Here is a 19548-nt window from a genome sequence, read left to right on the forward strand (position 1 = left end):
ATGCTGACAGACGGTCAGCAGGTGGTTTCATGAATGTATACCTTATATAGACAACATTTTAGTAACATTTTCGTATATAAACATTTTAGGCCAAAAAAAAGCCTTTTGGCAGCCGGACTGAGGGCTCGAACACACTGCCCGACTTGTTGAGCAGATTGTGCTGTCGCCGACCATTTTTGGCGCACGCCGACAAAAACGGCGATCTTCTGCAAGATCGGGCTTTGCTCGCCGAGGTTTTGCTCGGTGTGTGTGTGAAAAGCACTGCGAGAAGATCTGGCCGCGATTATAGCGTTTGGTGAATTTCTTCCCGAGCGTTTCTAGATATAATCTAGCAATTGATATTTGGCTCTGTCGCAAACTGGACACCATACAGCAGGGTAACATGCCAAGGGCCACAGCCTGCGAACAGATTTTGGCTTGGGAGCGGCGCACAAAGACAACGACAACGTAGCGTCGGCAGGAATGATAGCACCTCACCCCACGGACGTTAGGGTTAGGCATAGTTTTACTGAGGTTAAAGTTAGGGTTAGGGATGCATCCTGGTGAACTATCTGGCAGTGTGTGATCCGTCGGTGATCAATATTGTCGGCGAAAACCACAACAAGCCGATTTCAAGAAAGTCACTTGTGCAGTGTGAAATACTCTAATGATCTGGTGACTCGCCGACCACGCAATATCGTACAGTGTGTTCACCCTAACAGGAGTTTTACTGCAGGGTCAGTAAAGGGGAACACACTTCGGACGCGGGCAGCTGCGCAGCGCCGCGTAGCAGTATTGACACGCGTAAGTGCTGCGCGGTAACACTAACTGGATGCATTTCCCTGGTGGGGAAAAACATTTGCACCGCACGGCAGCGCCTAGAAATAGAATAGTGGCGTATCGACGCGGCGTGTGAGGCGGCAAACCCACGCCTGCGTGCGGCTGACATTGAAAATAATGGGTCTGTATGTTTCCCTTAAGACTACAACACAGTAGCACTTAATACATAAAATATAGCCAGACACCTGCATTTAACACTTAGACAGTGCAGTATTTATTTGTTAATCCATGTTTAGTTTTAATCCATGGTGATTCATGTGTTGATCTCTGGCTGCTGCTACACACTGAGACGCTTTACACTAGACCACCCAGATCCATTTAAATATGAATACAAACTGTATTGGCTAAAATGCCATTGTGCCATGTGCCCCTTTCCCCACACACACATTCATTTAAGCTATATTCCTAAAAGAAAAATGGAAACTGTTTTTGTTCCGGTGTCATCGGGTAATAATTGGTGTCCCATAAGCTAGCGAACAGTGCCATCCAGTGTCAAAATAAGGAACTTGTCAAACTCGTCACATGGTGTCCTGGACCGTTGAAAAGACAACTCGTCAAACTCGTTGGCATTAAATTAGTTAAATGTAGAAAGAGACGGAAAGAGAGAGAACGAGATTTAGATGAGATCATTTTATGTTCTTCATGAGTAGTGTTCAGTATTTTATTATTCTGACCAAAGCTGGTGTAATGTTGACACCACATTATTCAAGTCATTAATTGCCAATTGTTCATTCCTAGTGAGCAATATTGTGTCCTATTCTTTATAAATACTGCAGTTATTTTAGTGTACAGTATCAATGTTTATTCCTCCACAGACCCTCCAGAAAAGCCCTCAGTATCAGTGGATCCACCAGGAGAAGTTGTTGAGGGCAGCAATGTGACTCTGACCTGCAGCAGTGATGCCAACCCAGCAGTAGACATCTACACCTGGTACAGAGACATCAGATCTATCTCCACTGGTCCTCAGCTGGTGATCATCAATGTTTCTTCGAGAGTCTCTGGAAAGTACACCTGCAAGGCAGCAAACAAACATGGATCATCCCAGAGTTCATCACCACACTCTCTAGATGTTCAGTGTAAGTGAAGTAAAGCATTTGTATTTTATTTATTTATTTAGTTTTTACTGTCAACAAAACAACAGCATTATTTATTCAAGCAGGTTTATTGTGTTTCTTATTTTGTCAGATATTTCAGACTAAGATAAGATAAGTCACCAGAGTCAGCACAGCAGTTAAGATACAATGAAAGGACCTGACTGTCTTCCAAGGAAGCACATGAACAACACGTGATAATGGCATTGTAATGCGTAATGATAGAGAGTATAGTATACATCTTTCTCCAACAGATGGTCCTAAGAACATCCTTTTGGTAGTAAATCCACCAGGAGATGTTGTCCAAGGGAGCTCAATCACTTTCACCTGCAGCAGCAGTGGATCAAATCCACCAATCCAGAGTTACACCATTTTCAAAGACAACACTACTGTGGCACAGAGGAAGACAAAGACCATCTCTAACATCCAACCCAGTGACAGTGGAACATACAACTGTCAGGCAATGAACAACATCACTACAGTCAGTTCACCTGGAGTCACTGTTGATGTTCACTGTGAGTTTTTAATCCGATTAGGATGTAATTACCGTAATTGCCGGACTATAAGCTGCAGCTTTTTTCCCATGTTTTGAACCCTGAGGCTTATACAATGGTGCGGCTTATATAGAGATTTTTACAGCTAACGGCCAGTCAGTTTGTTTTACAATGGTCTTAAACAAGGATTTATATATAGATTTTTACAGCTAACCGCCACCAGGGGCGGGGGTGGATATGCATGAACATAAAGTGTTGTCCATATTATCACAGTTCATATTAGGAAGAGAATTATGAGTAAGAGAGAAATAGAGAAAATGAAAAAAGTTTTACATGATTGATTCCTTTGTGTCCAGTGTTTTATTATTTTGACGAAAGGTGATGTAATATTAGACATACACCACATTATTCATGCATGAATAATTGTTATTGTTCATTCCTAGAGGAAAATACTGTATATACAACAAAGTGTTATTTGAGTGTATCAATGTTTATTCCTCCACAGACCCTCCAGAAACACCCTCAGTATCAGTGGATCCACCAGGAGAAGTTGTTGAGGGCAGCAAAGTGACTCTGACCTGCAGCAGTGATGCCAACCCAGCAGTAGACATCTACACCTGGTACAGAGACAGTAGATCTATCTCCACTGGTCCTCAGCTGGTGATGGAGAATGTTTCTTCGAGAGTCTCTGGAAAGTACACCTGCAAGGCAGCAAACAAACATGGATCATCCCAGAGTTCATCACCACACTCTCTAGATGTTCAGTGTAAGTGAACTAAAGCATTTGTATTTTATTTATTTATTTCGTTTTTACTGGCAACAAAACAACAGCATTATTTATTCAAGCAGGTTTATTGTGTTTCTTATTTTGTCAGATATTTCAGAGTAAGATAAAGATAAGATAAGTCACCAGAGTCAGCACAGCAGTTAAGATACAATGACAGGACCTGACTGTCTTCCAAGGAAGCACATGAACAACATGTGATAATAGCATTGTAATGCGTAATGATAGAGTATAGTATACCTCTTTCTCCAACAGACGGTCCTAAGAACGTCCTTTTGGCAGTAAGTCCACCAGGAGATGTTGTCCAAGGGAGCTCAATCACTTTCACCTGCAGCAGCAGTGGATCAAATCCACCAATCCAGAGTTACACCATTTTCAAAGACAACACTACTGTGGCACAGAGGAAGACAAAGACCATCTCTAACATCCAACCCAGTGACAGTGGAACATACAACTGTCAGGCAATGAACAACATCACTACAGTCAGTTCACCTGGAGTCACTGTTGATGTTCACTGTGAGTTTTTAATCCGATTAGGATGTAATTACCGTAATTGCCGGACTATAAGCTGCAGCTTTTTTCCCATGTTTTGAACCCTGAGGCTTATACAATGGTGCGGCTTATATAGAGATTTTTACAGCTAACGGCCAGTCAGTTTGTTTTACAATGGTCTTAAACAAGGATTTATATATAGATTTTTACAGCTAACCGCCACCAGGGGCGGGGGTGGATATGCATGAACATAAAGTGTTGTCCATATTATCACAGTTCATATTAGGAAGAGAATTATGAGTAAGAGAGAAATAGAGAAAATGAAAAAAGTTTTACATGATTGATTCCTTTGTGTCCAGTGTTTTATTATTTTGACGAAAGGTGATGTAATATTAGACATACACCACATTATTCATGCATGAATAATTGTTATTGTTCATTCCTAGAGGAAAATACTGTATATACAACAAAGTGTTATTTGAGTGTATCAATGTTTATTCCTCCACAGACCCTCCAGAAACACCCTCAGTATCAGTGGATCCACCAGGAGAAGTTGTTGAGGGCAGCAAAGTGACTCTGACCTGCAGCAGTGATGCCAACCCAGCAGTAGACATCTACACCTGGTACAGAGACAGTAGATCTATCTCCACTGGTCCTCAGCTGGTGATGGAGAATGTTTCTTCGAGAGTCTCTGGAAAGTACACCTGCAAGGCAGCAAACAAACATGGATCATCCCAGAGTTCATCACCACACTCTCTAGATGTTCAGTGTAAGTGAACTAAAGCATTTGTATTTTATTTATTTATTTCGTTTTTACTGGCAACAAAACAACAGCATTATTTATTCAAGCAGGTTTATTGTGTTTCTTATTTTGTCAGATATTTCAGAGTAAGATAAAGATAAGATAAGTCACCAGAGTCAGCACAGCAGTTAAGATACAATGACAGGACCTGACTGTCTTCCAAGGAAGCACATGAACAACATGTGATAATAGCATTGTAATGCGTAATGATAAAGAGTATAGTATACCTCTTTCTCCAACAGACGGTCCTAAGAACGTCCTTTTGGCAGTAAGTCCACCAGGAGATGTTGTCCAAGGGAGCTCAATCACTTTCACCTGCAGCAGCAGTGGATCAAATCCACCAATCCAGAGTTACACCATTTTCAAAGACAACACTACTGTGGCACAGAGGAAGACAAAGACCATCTCTAACATCCAACCCAGTGACAGTGGAACATACAACTGTCAGGCAATGAACAACATCACTACAGTCAGTTCACCTGGAGTCATTGTTGATGTTCACTGTGAGTTTTTAATCCGATTAGGATGTAATTACCGTAATTGCCGGACTATAAGCTGCGGCTTTTTCCCCATGTTTTGAACCCTGCGGCATATACAATGGTGCGGCTTATATAGAGATTTTTTACAGCTAACGGCCAGTCAGTTTGTTTTACAATGGTCTTAAACAAGGATTTATATATAGATTTTTACAGCTAACCGCCACCAGGGGCGGGGGTGGATATGCATGAACATAAAGTGTTGTCCATATTATCACAGTTCATATTAGGAAGAGAATTATGAGTAAGAGAGAAATAGGGAAAATGAAAAGTTTTACATTATTGATTCCTTTGTGTCCAGTGTTTTATCATTTTGACGAAAGGTGATGTAATATTAGACATACACCACATTATTCATACATGAATAATTGTTTTTGTTCATTCCTAGAGGAAAAGACTGTATATACAACAAAGTGTTATTTGAGTGTATCTATGTTTATTCCTCCACAGACCCTCCAGAAAAGCCCTCAGTATCAATGGATCCACCAGGAGAAGTTGTTGAGGGCAGCAAAGTGACTCTGACCTGCAGCAGTGATGCCAACCCAGCAGTAGACATCTACACCTGGTACAGAGACAGTAGATCTATCTCCACTGGTCCTCAGCTGGTGATGGAGAATGTTTCTTCGAGAGTCTCTGGAAAGTACACCTGCAAGGCAGCAAACAAACATGGATCATCCCAGAGTTCATCACCACACTCTCTAGATGTTCAGTGTAAGTGAACTAAAGCATTTGTATTTTATTTATGTATTTCGTTTTTACAGGCAACAAAACAACAGCATTATTTAGTCCGGCTGCCAGCTTAGCATTTCATTCAAACACTTCAGCTTAGAGTTGACCATTTAACATTTATTAGAAATAACGTATAACGTAACATTTATGCAATGATATTGCATTGAGTTTGGCAGATGGGCTCTGCTCTGATGATATACAGATTTATCTGTGTAAACGTAACATGACACAGAATCTGATGTCTCAGACCCCCCAGAGCAGAGCATAAGTTACAGATGTACATGAAACATGAACTTCCAATTACATCATAAATTACATCACATAGAATAACCATCATACAATAATCGACATATCAAACAATCATAGAATAACCATAGTACAATCAACATTTCATTATACCACAATCATAGAATAACCATGATACGATCCACATGTTATCCTATCACGGAGCATCCATACAACCATAGGCGATTCTAGCCTCTTCCAGCAGGGGGTGCACGACCTCTATTACCTCATGCACGGGCGCGCAGCGCGCGTGCACGATGCTCGAAAAAAATGAAAAAAATTGCGGATATTAGCGGTTTTGTAATGTTGTTTTAGCGGATTTCTGCAGTTAATTTTGTACCCAAATGTAACACAATATAAACAAAAAAAAGTGTAAAACAGGCGCTTCTTTTTCTAGACACCATATGTCTATCTATAGGATTTATTTACTTATTTTGCAGACAGAGGCAGCACAGCCAGGACATATAAAGCCAAACATCAAGTTAATCATCATTCATCAAGCAATCAAGCAGTCATTTACAGTGTCAAATAAGCATTTCACAAAAACAAATAGTAGACACATCCTTATTACACAATGAACTGCAGCCTCCGGGTTTTGGCACTTGCAAACCTTTCAATTATTTTCTGCACTTTAATTTCGTGTATTTTCTCAATCTGTAAAATGCCTATATCTGACACTCTTTTATCAGTCATGGTTGTCCGTAAATACGTTTTTAGTTGTCTCAAAGTAGAGAAACTGCGCTCATAACATAATAGACTATGCACTTGGAGGGAGTACAACAGCATTGTGTAAACAGAGATGTGTCTTTATGTACCTGTCCTCCTGAAAGCTTGCTCGGCGTTCTCAGAACCAAAGGCCCGACATGGAAAGCAGAACGCCCGTCATGGCGCACGCTATACTCCAGCCAGGCAAAATCTTTAAACCACTCCTTTCTGAATGTGCGTTGTTTTTCGCCAGCGGCCTTTAATGGACAGTCTACATCTTCTGGCTGATATGGACCCAAAGCCAAAAACTGCTTGGCTTTATCCGGGCCATGGCAAGGGTCTCTTTCATGAACAAAGTTGGCTTCATTTGGCTCCTCTGGGTCTGGGCCTGGGGTAACAACAGTTGAGTCTGGAGTGGGGCTTGCTTGCTGTGGAGGAACCGGGGCCTCGGTCTCCGGCAACGGCGAGCCTTCCACAGTGATGTCGGTGGCTGGATCACTGCTGCTGCAAGCTCCGTCCACCTCCTCTGGTTCACGTTCATTAGCATTACTGTCAGTGTCGAGTGAACCCGTGTTCACATTTCCTGATGATGAATTATCGGTTGTGGCACTGGGTTTGCTCTTTTTTATAAAGAATTGGTCAATTGTCTTTGTATTTATAGTTCGTTTCGCCATTATTGCTGCTCTGCTGCTGTATCCATATTGTTTTAGGCGGGCGGAAACAGATAAGGAAATCACGGAATTGTGGGTCATCATATCAGAGAGTCACACAGCCGGCCAGCACAGGTGTCAATCTCACAGCCCACCCACAGTGCCTGCCAAGTCTGCCAACAGCGCCGTCGCCAGGCAAGCTGATAGGTCTTACATTGCAAGCAAGCAAGCTGAAATACTTGCCCCTCCACCTCTCTTTTTGCGCACATTTTACAAATCACGATCACTGTTTTATTTAATAATTATAAAATAAAGTTACATTACAAAAAAAAATAAAAAATCAAAATGGCCACCTGGCGGCCAGGGGGTGCACGTGCACCCTAGGACACCCCTTAAAATCGCCTATGCATACAACTGAAGCTAATGCCACAGGGAGGAGGTCGGGGAGGTGGAGGATTTTTCTAACAGACATCACACAACCTGCTTCGACAGCTGAACATGAAGAATGAGCAGTGAGCAGAGGCTGCTTATAAGGACTACACTGAGCAAAGAGGGCGTGTGTGAAGTAGCTTGTAGCGAATGAGAATGAACGTGGGCGTATGAATTAATTAGCTGTTAGCGAATGAAGAGGGGGGGTTTGGGTTATATCTAGACTCTAACTTCCGTGTCCAAATGAACTACGCTGCGCTAGATTTCATTCAAACACTTCAGCTTAGAGTTGACCATTTAACATTTATTAGAAATAACGTATAACGTAACATTTATGCAATGATATTGCATTGAGTTTGGCAGATGGGCTCTGCTCTGATGATATACAGATGTATCTGTGTAAACATAACATGACACAGAATCTGATATCTCAGACCCCCAACACTCACTCACATGCTGTGAGCATAATCCATGCAGAGCCACATCTTTAATATGAATGAGATAAGATAAATAAGTGAATGAAATGTGGTAAAACGCTATTTAGGGTTTATTTCCGATGAAATAACGTCATGAGTGCAGTGTCCCATTTCCATTACACGAGGAGCCTTATGCCCTCCTCATCTAGACCGTTATTATCGTAGATGAGGATTAATGGAAATCTATCAAATAAGACTAGCAATAGACAAGCATGTCTAATTTTCTTCATATGCAAGGTCCGATGACCCAGCCCTACCACTCATGTGATAACTCAGTACCGACCCGAGACATCATATGAATAGATCGGCAAACCATGTTCTCGTAGAAAACAGATTTGATATGAACAAAATATTCTATCTAGTGATCTAGCTATGTGTAATTTCCTTCATGTCGTCATCCGAGCGCTCGAGATGACGCCCCATTCATGTGGACCCTGTTTCAGGCACTGATCCTGATACAGCCAGATGAATTATTAGGGCAGACCATGCTCCGGCGAGTCATATCTGACATGAAGAAAATATGCCATCTAAGAAACTACTGTAATAAGTGCGTAATAGCAAACCTTGATCTCCGGCGAGACATGGCAACCCTTGATCTCCGGCGAGAACATATCTGTCATGAATAAATTGTAAAAATAGGTAATGGCCTTCGCATAACCACCGAACCCGAACCCCCAACCCACACTACGGCAGGAGTATAAGATGACCAATTAACAAAGAATATCATGCCATCTGATTGATAGATTACCATTAGTTAATGCTCGTGCTTTCTGAGATGCAAGATCTCGTGCCTTAAGCCGATATATCGCTTGAAAGCTTCAGACCGCCAACGTCTGACCAACGCTTCAGTGCTTGATGACAAGTACACCCCCTGGACATGCCCCAATATGACGCAGGGACTTACCCCCGATCCAACCCTTGATGCTGACTGCCTAGCAGGGAGGGACTGGGATAAATAATGAACCTCCTGAATTATTTGCTACTTGATTACGAGTTAACACTCATTTTTAGCTGAAGAATCTCAGCCGCATTAAAATGAAGAATCGTAGCAGCAGATGCCAATGTCCTGTGGATTTAATGGATGATGAACCAGGGATGCTGCCGAGTTCCGCTTGGGGCAAATCCACATCTCCGGCACGCCGAACACGGCCTGGCAGCGAACCCAGCCCTTGACATGGCCTTCCCGGTATCCGTGAAGATGAGATCAACCTCCAGGATTTAGACATCATTGCAGGTAGCGGGACATAGAGGAATGACAGAAAACAGCGGTATCAGATCTTATGACAGACAAATAATCATATCTGCTAGAATGATTGCTCCAGCTTAATATTAATTGAAACATGAGCTGAGAGACAAGTAAAAAGTCAGAGCGCGTATGTTAATATGAGAGACTGAGTATGATAGTGCATTTACACAAGCGACTTCATAGAGAATGAATGCTGCATGACAGTGTGACGACGGTTTGAGTTTATAAATTCAATGAGTCTGACTTTAAATGCATAGTGAAGCGAGTTTGAAACATTGAATGTGCGAACACAGCAGCAAGATTGTGAACTGTTGTGACGAAGCTAGAAACACGACCGCCCTAAGGACTACGAGCCATGGCTTGACATCTATAGACCTACTGCACATAGTATATGGAACAGGGCTGCTACTTTAAAGCATTTTGAGATGAAATAATGCTATGTTCGAAGCTTTATACCCTGAACGTATGTAAAGTGTCAATGCGACATAGCTCTGTTTATACAATGCTGTACCCCCTCCAGCTGTATATATGTTCCCCATTCCAACAGTTTTTATTTTAAATATGACACTTGCTTTGGCAATGTAAACGTATGTTTTCTCGTGCCAATAAAGCTCTTTTGAAATGAATTGAGTGAATGGTTACGAGGTTGCATTTTGAGCAATACCAGCCACCATAGCATACAACAGACTTGAACAGGATTAATTTGAGAAAGATATAGTTTGATCAACGAATGACCTGCCTTTCATGGCTCCGGGAGAAGATCCAAATACCAAGGTGAGCTTGATTACTGCTCGGCAATGACCATGGCTGCAAAAGATGAAAACCCGCAGCACCGACGCACTCCTGGACCTTCCAGCCTTCTTGATGAACCCGAGGTCGTCCCGACAGCATACATCTCCATGATGGCAATCGCTCATAAGACAGAAAACAGAGCAGTATGAGATCAAGCAATGAATAAATTTGCAGTGCCGAAATAGAGAAAGGCCATGATAGGCCGGACCAGAATAATACATTGCAGAAATAGGCCACAATAGGCCAGAGCAGAATTAATACATTTGCATTGCAGAAATAGGCCACGATAGGCCAAAGCAGAATTAATAGATTTGCTTTGCAGAAATAGGCCACGATAGGCCAGCAGAATTAATATATTTGCAGTGCAGAAATAGGCCACGATAGGCCAGCAGAATTAATATATTTGCAGTGCAGAAATATAAAGGCCACGATAGGCCAGTACAGAAATTAATACATTTGCAATTCAGAAATATGAATAAAGGCCACGACAGGCCAGCGCAGAATTAATACATTTACAATGCAGAAATATAAATAAAGACCACGATAGGCCAGCACAGAAATAATTATTTGCCATGTTAAGCAAAAGCAGAAATGTAGCAACGCAATGCTCGAAATAGCAAAATGCTTAAATCGAAAATGCTCGAAATAGCAAAATGCTCGAAATAGCAAAATGCTTGAATCCAAAACTGCTCGAAATAGCAAAATGCTCGAATCGAAAATGCTGGAAATAGCAAAAGCTTGAATCGAAAATGCTCGAAATAGCAAAAGCTTGAATCGAAAATGCTCGAAATAGCAAAAAGCTTGAATAGCAAAAGCTTGAATCGAAATGCTCGAAATAGCAAAAATGCTCAAAATAGCAAAATTGCCATGCTAAGCAAAGCAGAAATGAAGCGACACGATGCTCGAAATAGAAAAAATGCTCGAAATAGCAAAAGTGCTCGAAATAGCAAAATGCTCAAAGCTCAAAATAGCGAAATGCTCAGCACTCGAAAATACTCAGTACTCGAAAGTAGTCGAAATACTCAGTACTCGAAAATACTCAGTACTCGAAAATACTCAGTACTCGAAAATACTCGATACTCAGGCAAAATGGCAAAATACTCAATGGACAATGACTGACCTCATGGTATCGCCAGTAGCAGCTGAAGCTATAGTATCAATGCGATCTGCTGTGCTAGCAGACTCATGACTGACCTCATAGTAACCGCAGAGGAAGCATCAAGCTTTATGGTTTGGCTGCCATAATAGCAACAGCCTGGGTAAAGTAGTCTTAGCTGTAATGATTAGCATGCATGTTAACAGCAGTTCGAGTGGCTGTAGCATTAGCTGTAATTATTATTAGACATGAAGCAGCTGAAGCATGAGCTGAACTGATAACGCCAATAATTATACAATGCTAGACTGCTTAGAGCTGCATACAGTTTATGCTAACCAAGCAATGAAGCTATCACCTGTCAAGCACAGTAATGGATGAAAGCTAGCTTTAGCTTAGCATGAACAAACAGCCTGGATGCTAGCATTAGCTCACCACCAAACAATTTAAATGAGGGAGTCACGATACCAGCCTCGACCCGGAAGCCCTTAAGCAGCTCTTAACCACATTTCCCGTTGCACATTTTAACTAAATATAAATCCTCAATCTCGACTCAATCCTATACTAATCAACTCCAAAGCAGCTAGAAAGAGTGCTGAGGTGAGATCAACACTGCACCACACCAAGATGAACTCTCCGGTTGCCAGAGTCTGTGAGTGAAACAAGGGACCTGGTCTATGAAAACAAGCCCAAGTTTCACCCCTTCACCGCTCTAATCACCTACGCAATTTAGCTAGAATCCGCCCAATACTATCACTCCCAGACGCCGAAACCCTGGTCCACGCATTCATCACATCTAGATTAGATTACTGTAATGCACTTTTCTCCGGACTACCACTAACAGCAACAAATGGCCTCAGGCTAGTTCAAAACGCTGCAGCCAAAGTATTAACCAGGAAAAAGAAATATGATCATATCACACCAACACTCATAGCACTTCACTGGCTTCCAATACAGGCAAGAGCCGACTTCAAGGTCCTGCTCCTGACCTTCAAAGCCCTAAACGGACTCTCCCCATCCTACATGTCAGACTTAATAAAACCATACATCCCAGGAAGACCACTACGGTCTCAGGATGCCGGTCAGCTCACAGCCACAACACCCAATAAAGTAACCGTCGGGGGCAGAGCATTTACACACCGTGCCCCTCATCTCTGGAATGCTCTCCCTCAAGCTGTCAGGGATGCCAACTCCCTAGACACTTTTAAATCTAAGCTAAAAACCCACCTCTTCTGCCTGCACTACGGTTTGCCATAGTCCATGAACACTGTCATGACCAAATCCTATTACCCTATGGTTTTTAACACTGGATTTTAACATTTAACATTGTGTTGCCTTAACTCTATATGTCCTATTTTGGTTGTTCTTCACAATTTACTGTTTTTTGTTGTTTTTCACATTTGATTGTTTTTATTCTTTTGAAATAGTGTTTGTATTGCCCTGTTGTGAAGTGCACAGAGACCCCTCGGGGTGATTTTGTACTCTAAATAATAAAAAACTGAAACTGAAACTGAAACTAATACGTTTGCCATTTCTAAAGGAACGATGAAGGCAAGCCATATAGACAACTGCACTTCAGCACGAGCCCAACAGAAGCAACCCACTTCTAGAAACTTAACAGAAATAAACCAAGTTGCTTATAACGAGCAGACGTGGCAACACTGCCAGCCTGAGAACAGGTGTGGATGTGTGAATGATAGAAGCAGTACAGACTGGTTATGAGAGGCTTCTGGTTACGAGAGCCTCCATTATCAAACTTTCCACCGCATGGAGAATTTACTGGTGCCTACATTTATATGCCACAAAGTAAGACCTTCATTACCATACTTATCGTACGCCGAAGAGACTGAACTCCTGCAGGGCAGAAATGAAAGCTTCCCCACTACAAAAGATGGTGCAGGCTAATTCCTGGAGACCGTCAGAATCCATTAAATGATATGCTGCAACTTCACCGAACAACCGTAAATATCGAGGATATCAGGTTAACTTGACGACTCAAGCAAGACATAAACCACTGTCACGAACGATAAGATCCTTAACGGAATCACTCAGCCCCTTGCGATAGACACTCAGGAGGGCGTGGTCATTCCACTGGCTTTCGGCAGCAAGGATCCGGAACTGTAAGGTATACTAAGCCACAGAATGTGACCCCTGACGAATAACTAGCAAACGGCTAGAAGCGTCCTGTCCGTCTACAAGGTGATCAAACACAGCTCGAAACTCACTCTTGACCTGTAAGTAGTCAGTGGCAAGCTGAGTTGTTCTCCACTGCTGCTATAGCCCAGTTGAGGGCCTCGTCGACCAGCAGGGACATGATGAGAGCAATCTTGGAGCCATCAGAAGCGTACTTGGAGGGCTGATGTGTAAATAGTAACTCACACTGTGCAAAGAAGCCCCTGCTTTGACCAAAATCCCCATTAAATGACCTAGGAGTGACTAAGCCAGGCTCAGACCGAGGCTGTTAGTTAGTTAGTTAGATACCTCAGGTGGTTTCCGTTGCTCTGCCCCTGGGGGCCCGGCTTCGCTCATGTTGGCTTGAACGTTCTGTTAGGCTGGACTAAAGTTCCGAGCCAAATATGCCGGGGGCCCCAAGGACAAAGACAACAGAGTCAAGAAGTCAAGTTATAGAATATTGATTTATTGCTCAACGTTACAGGTTGTGGGAGCGCCTCTCATAGGAAGGAGCGAGGCGTTTGGGGAATCCAGTGAGGGCTTGTAGAGTGGACGGAGGAGCATGCGTGGAGACACTGGGTTTGGATTGGAGGGGGCCTTGAAGAGAGCAGAAAACAGTATTAGCATGGAACACACAGTACACAAGGTTAGCTTTTAGTTAACACTCAAGGAACACTAGATAACTGTCTGCAAACAGCCGTCTATACTAACCACAGTAGTTAGCGTTCAAGCGTCGGCGGCCGGCTCTCTGCGGTTTATGTAGGGCAGCCTCTGATGATGGTGACGAGGAGCAGCTGGGCTGATTGGGATCAGTCACACCTGCGCTGGCTGCTGGCAGAGAGAGACGCCCGGCCCTTGCCCTTGTATGGCGTGCAGGGGAGGGACTAGGAACGTGTGGCACAACCAACAAATTGTTATTTGAGTGTATCAATGTTTATTCCTCCACAGACCCTCCAGAAACGCCCTCAGTATCAATGGATCCACCAGGAGAAGTTGTTGAGGGCAGCAAAGTGACTCTGACCTGCAGCAGTGATGCCAACCCACCAGTAGACATTTACACCTGGTACAGAGACAGCAGCTCTATCTCCACTGGTCCTCAGCTGGTGAAGGACAATGTATCTCCAGCAGACATTGGACAGTATGTCTGTCAGGGGACAAACAGACATGGATCACAGAGATCATCAGCTCACCATCTAGATGTTCAGGGTAAGTGGACTAAACTGTTAGGGTTTTTTTCTTTGTTCATTGTGAGCTTGTAGATATGCTATTTTCACAGCGCAACCAAACATAAAATGACTTGTCTTTTCTACTGGATCTTTTCTCCACTAGTCCCTCCCTGATATGTTAGTCCAGTTTTTATTTGTTGACGAAATTGTCAATACATTTGGTCTCAGTTTTAGTCATCACAGTTTTTATTTAGATTTCGTCAGCCAACCATCTCAAACTGATCCCAGACATGACTGACTGCATGGGGCAGGACTTCCCCATGCAGGATCTCACAAGACATCCTTGGTTTCCAACTGCTAAGAACCTTGGTGTGGTCCTTCACTCAGATCAGCTAACACAGGGATGCTGACAGAACCCTCGCTAAAACACCCAGGACAACCATCCACTCGTCCCACACTCTTCTCCCTTCTGGCTCCCAAAATGTAGAATGAACTCCCTTTCATCCACCATAATCTGAAGACTCACCTCTTCAGACTCCACCTCAGCACTTACCGTAGCACTTGCCCTAGCCTTGAAAGGCTAAATGTAATTTAGATGTCTGTCAGGTCATTGTTGATGACCTATGATTGTCTCCACCAGCCGAAGGCTGAGGGAGAGTATGTTTTCGCCCCTGTCCGTGCGTCCGTCCGTGCGTGTGTCCGTGCGTGCGTCCGTCCTCCAAGTTTGTTACCAGCTAATCTCTGGCGCCGTTGGCCCGGTCGCTGCCAAAATTTGCACACACACTCCCTGGATGCCAATTCAGAACCTCTGCCCCACATTTTTCAAATGGCCCTATTCTAGCGCCACCTTGAGGCAGATGTTTGCAAAACACATTTCTGTACTAGCAAATCGGTAGACAGTATCTCTACAGTCATGTGATCGACATGGATCTGTCTGATTGTCCATATTCCATCCTGATTGGCTGATATTGGCTTTCAAAGTTTGTAAGATTTGTCCGTTTCGGACAAAATGCCTCAAATCACAAACGCAGAGTGCAATTAACATGAAATCGCGCACACACGTTCCCACTAGGCCGAGGAAGATATGCCACTTCAATCCACCGATCAGTTTAAAACTTTGTAAGCACACTCCCTATAGGCCAAGGAAAAACCCTTTCCTTGTATTTTTCACATCAGCCTTTTATAGCGCCACCAGGAGGCCGACTTATGTAAGACACATTTTTGGATATTACTCCTTCAGATTTGACCCAAAATTAACACAAATCAGTACACAGTATCTCTACAGTCATATGATCAAGACGGATCTGTCCCGTATTAAATATTCAATCCTGATTGGCTAAGATTGGCCTCCAAACTTTGCAGGATCGATCCGTTTCGAACAAAATGCCTCAAATCAAACACAGCGTGCAATTGTAATGAAATTGTGCACGCACATTCGCAAAAGGCCAAGGAAGAAATTACACTACAAAATGTTCAAATCAGCCTCATGGTGGCGCCATGAAAGGTCTAAGATTGGTGAAGAACACATGCCACCCTTTTTACATTGGCCTATTATAGCACCACCAGGACGCATGGCTGGTGGAGACCTGTGCTCGGAAGAGCACTTCTTCTAGTTTACTATTGCCATGCATTTGATGTATTACCTTTATACTGTATTGTATTACCTTTGTAAATGCCAATATTGTAATGTGTCGAAATTGGCAGTGGAAAGGGGTAGTGGATGCATTTTTGTATTCATAATTTTAGTTGACTAAATAATTTTTCATGTTTCGCTTCATGTTTCGAGTTAAACTATTGTTAAACATTTTAACACTTCATTTACAAGGAGTCTACACAATTAGAGAATGTAGATTTTTTTTTAATTTTAATCACCTTTTGCCAGTTATCTCTCCTTTGGTACCACAACAATACAGCATGGAATTGTGGCCACAATCTTATCCGATGACAACAAATTCAAAGTTTTGGGTCTGAGAATGTGGGTCTCATAGAATTGTGGTTCCGTGGATCAAATGCAGAATACATAATGGTCGTTGATGTGGAATAACCAGACACTATCAGACTGCGTGGAGGCGCTTACAAAAAAGATTCAAACCGACTGTTAGAACTACAACCAATCAGAGTAGCGCAAAGGTGATACGCCCGCCTTACATTTGCATACTGGGTCCCTGGTTGTTTCCTCACAATTTGTGAGCCGTTAAATATTTGGATAGCTGAGCGGAACCAGACCTAATCTGCCAAGGGCAAATGTTCTTTCCCATGGCAGATTCATCTGGCTACATGCAAGGCTAGTGACTTTACAATTGGTTTCATTACCTTAGTAAATATTTTCATAAATAGCCTACGTTAAGTTTCATGTTAGTTTCATGTCTTCTATATGCGTTTTAGCTCTAGATACTTTATATTGATGATAAAGCAGGTTGTGCTTTCAGGGCTTGTGATTGGTTCTACTGAGTGAAGACTCCACCCCTCACTCTCTTTACACTGGGTGTGGTTTCACTGAACTAGAGGCTTCAAAACGTGTGACATAAAGAGCTCTTAGTCCATATTGTTTACAGTCTAAGAGCTCTTAGTCCATATTGTTTACAGTCTAAGAGCTCTTGGTCCATATTGTTTACAGTCTATGAGCTCTTAGTCCTTATTGTTTACAGTGTATGAGCTGCTCCCTTGTTGGTGAAGGTTACCATGTCACCAAATCACCATGGTGTTTGTTTGTTGTTGTACTGCTAGACAGGCTCCATGTACTCTTACACTCACACTCATTAATTTGCATCTTTATTCTCTTCAGCTCTCCAGGTTCAACCGACAGTCAAGACAACAGGTAAACAAACATGAACAAACAACTACACATCATTGTAAGCTAAATGTTTTTCTTCTGTTCAAAGTTATATTACAGTTTTACCGTGTATCCTATTGTCTCTGTACAGAGTCTGATGATGTCAGGTTGGTGGGAGGAACCAGTCACTGTGCTGGTAGACTGGAAGTGAAACACCTGAGTGAGTGGAGACCAGCGGCTGATCCTATGTCTAACTGGAACCCCATGGAGTCATCATCTGTAGTGTGTAAACAGCTCAACTGTGGCTCTGTTGTTGACACTAAATGGAGTGTTTTTACACGTCATCCTGTATGGTTGATTACATCTTCCTGCGTTGGATCTACACTGAGGGAATGTCTAACACACAGTCTGCGGTCTGCTAATTCTGTGGAGAGACTGGAGGTGATCTGTTCAGGTAACAAACAATGACTTCAACAATGACACAAATCTATATTGCCTGTCTGTTTGTTCTGGTCCTTTTTAGTGTTGTATAACATATAACATCCCTTCCACCAAATCAAAGGAACGGTGAACATATGTATACACACAGATATACAGTATACACAGTATATGTACCAATAATATACCCTAAGAGAAGCGACCTTGCCAGTTGCGTGCACATGGGTGCGTGCACGCATCCGCCTGGCTGACAGCAGACAGCTGGGTGAGCGCTGGGCACTTTTGCATGGGATCAACTTTGATGCACAGACCTGGTTGGTTGTTTAAATTGGACAAAATGTGGCCATATCTTCCCAAATATGGAGATGACTGACATCTGATCATAGATGTTTGACGTCATACACCACATGAGACTTGCAGTGTGGAATGCTTTGTGATGAAGTTAATGTGGATTGAAATAAACTAAACTAAACATGAGACTGACACAATATGTCCATACCGATATCGCTGGTTGACATTGGCACATTTCACTCAGGTTTTTTCATCTCATTTATGTCACTTTGTCTGCTGACCTCAGCAACAAAATAAAAATAAAATAAACAAAAATAAAAATAAAACAATTCACAGGAGGCAAGCAGTGATCACCCCATGATGTGCACCGCAATGTAGTTTCAAATGCACTACATTGCAGAGGCTTTTCTGAGAGTAAAAAGCTAAAAAAGAAGAAGACATGCATGTCATGCATGATCTGGTCAGATTGCCCCAGGAAATGTGCCAATGTGAACCAGAGACATCGGTATATGGGTATTCCCAGAGATGGGCTATGTCCATATATGGCCATTCCCAGATATGGGCTTAATATTGGTGACAGCAGGGATCTCCAAATATGGGCATAAAAGGAATTGCATTAGTGTGGTTTCCCAAACAGGGCATCATCTGGGAATGCCCATATATTGACGTTTACGGGCCGGTAGGGCATAAAATGTTTGCTAATTAGTGAGGCCAGACGGGGCCTCTGGCCGGCCCAGTTTGTGCCCAGTTAGGGCAGTTTGATTTCCGTGCCCATTGAGAACGCTGAGCTTGCCGAGTCATCATTGTGATGTCAGAACAGGTCGATGCAAATGAATTCTGTCTTGGCCAGCATGACATGATGCGTGACTCACGCACGCACATAGGGCTGCAGGTCTTTATAGTAAAGCTGGGTGCTGGGCGTTGATCCCATGCCAAAGCGCCCAGTTAGTAAAGTTCTGGTGGAGTCAAAGGAAGACGACACCCCAAGAAGTGCCCGGGTAGCTCAGTCGGTAGAGCTCTCGCCTTTGTACCGCAAGGTCATGGGTTCGATTCCGGGCACCGCCAACTCAGCGTATGAGTAGCATGGCTTGGCAAGTCGTGCGGCAAGTACTGGGAGCTGATGGTAGGTGTGGCGCTCCACCTCAGCACGGGGACAGACTCCCGCGTGTTACCGGCTGATACCGACAATAAGCCACTCCCGACCTACTTGAAGAAGAACAGAGCAGTTCCTCACCGTTGCTTCACCGTTGATTCTAAGCTAGCATTGGACAAAAGCTTTTTGGGA

General features: G+C 43.0%; 1 protein-coding gene across 7 annotated transcripts in view; it reads left to right on the forward strand.

Moving 5' to 3' along the window:
- The window catches only part of LOC308291238 (uncharacterized protein), a 222159-nt gene that overhangs the window by 32165 nt on the left and 170446 nt on the right, over positions 1 to 19548 (forward strand). For 4 of the 7 annotated variants that reach the window (XM_080733202.1, XM_080733208.1, XM_080733204.1 and 1 more), the window contains 10 exons: positions 1635 to 1895; positions 2165 to 2425; positions 2910 to 3170; positions 3444 to 3704; positions 4189 to 4449; positions 4725 to 4985; positions 5469 to 5729; positions 14544 to 14801; positions 17547 to 17579; positions 17686 to 17988. In XM_080733202.1, coding sequence (XP_080589328.1) covers positions 1635 to 1895; positions 2165 to 2425; positions 2910 to 3170; positions 3444 to 3704; positions 4189 to 4449; positions 4725 to 4985; positions 5469 to 5729; positions 14544 to 14801; positions 17547 to 17579; positions 17686 to 17988 — 2421 coding nt within the window. The remainder of the gene's footprint in view (positions 1 to 1634; positions 1896 to 2164; positions 2426 to 2909; positions 3171 to 3443; positions 3705 to 4188; positions 4450 to 4724; positions 4986 to 5468; positions 5730 to 14543; positions 14802 to 17546; positions 17580 to 17685; positions 17989 to 19548) is intronic. The other 3 variants (XM_080733206.1, XM_080733207.1, XM_080733205.1) reach the window with 3 other exon arrangements.

The sequence above is a fragment of the Nannobrachium achirus genome (assembly GCF_963921795.1).
Source record: "Nannobrachium achirus genome assembly, chromosome: 9".
Classification (NCBI taxonomy): domain Eukaryota; kingdom Metazoa; phylum Chordata; class Actinopteri; order Myctophiformes; family Myctophidae; genus Nannobrachium; species Nannobrachium achirus.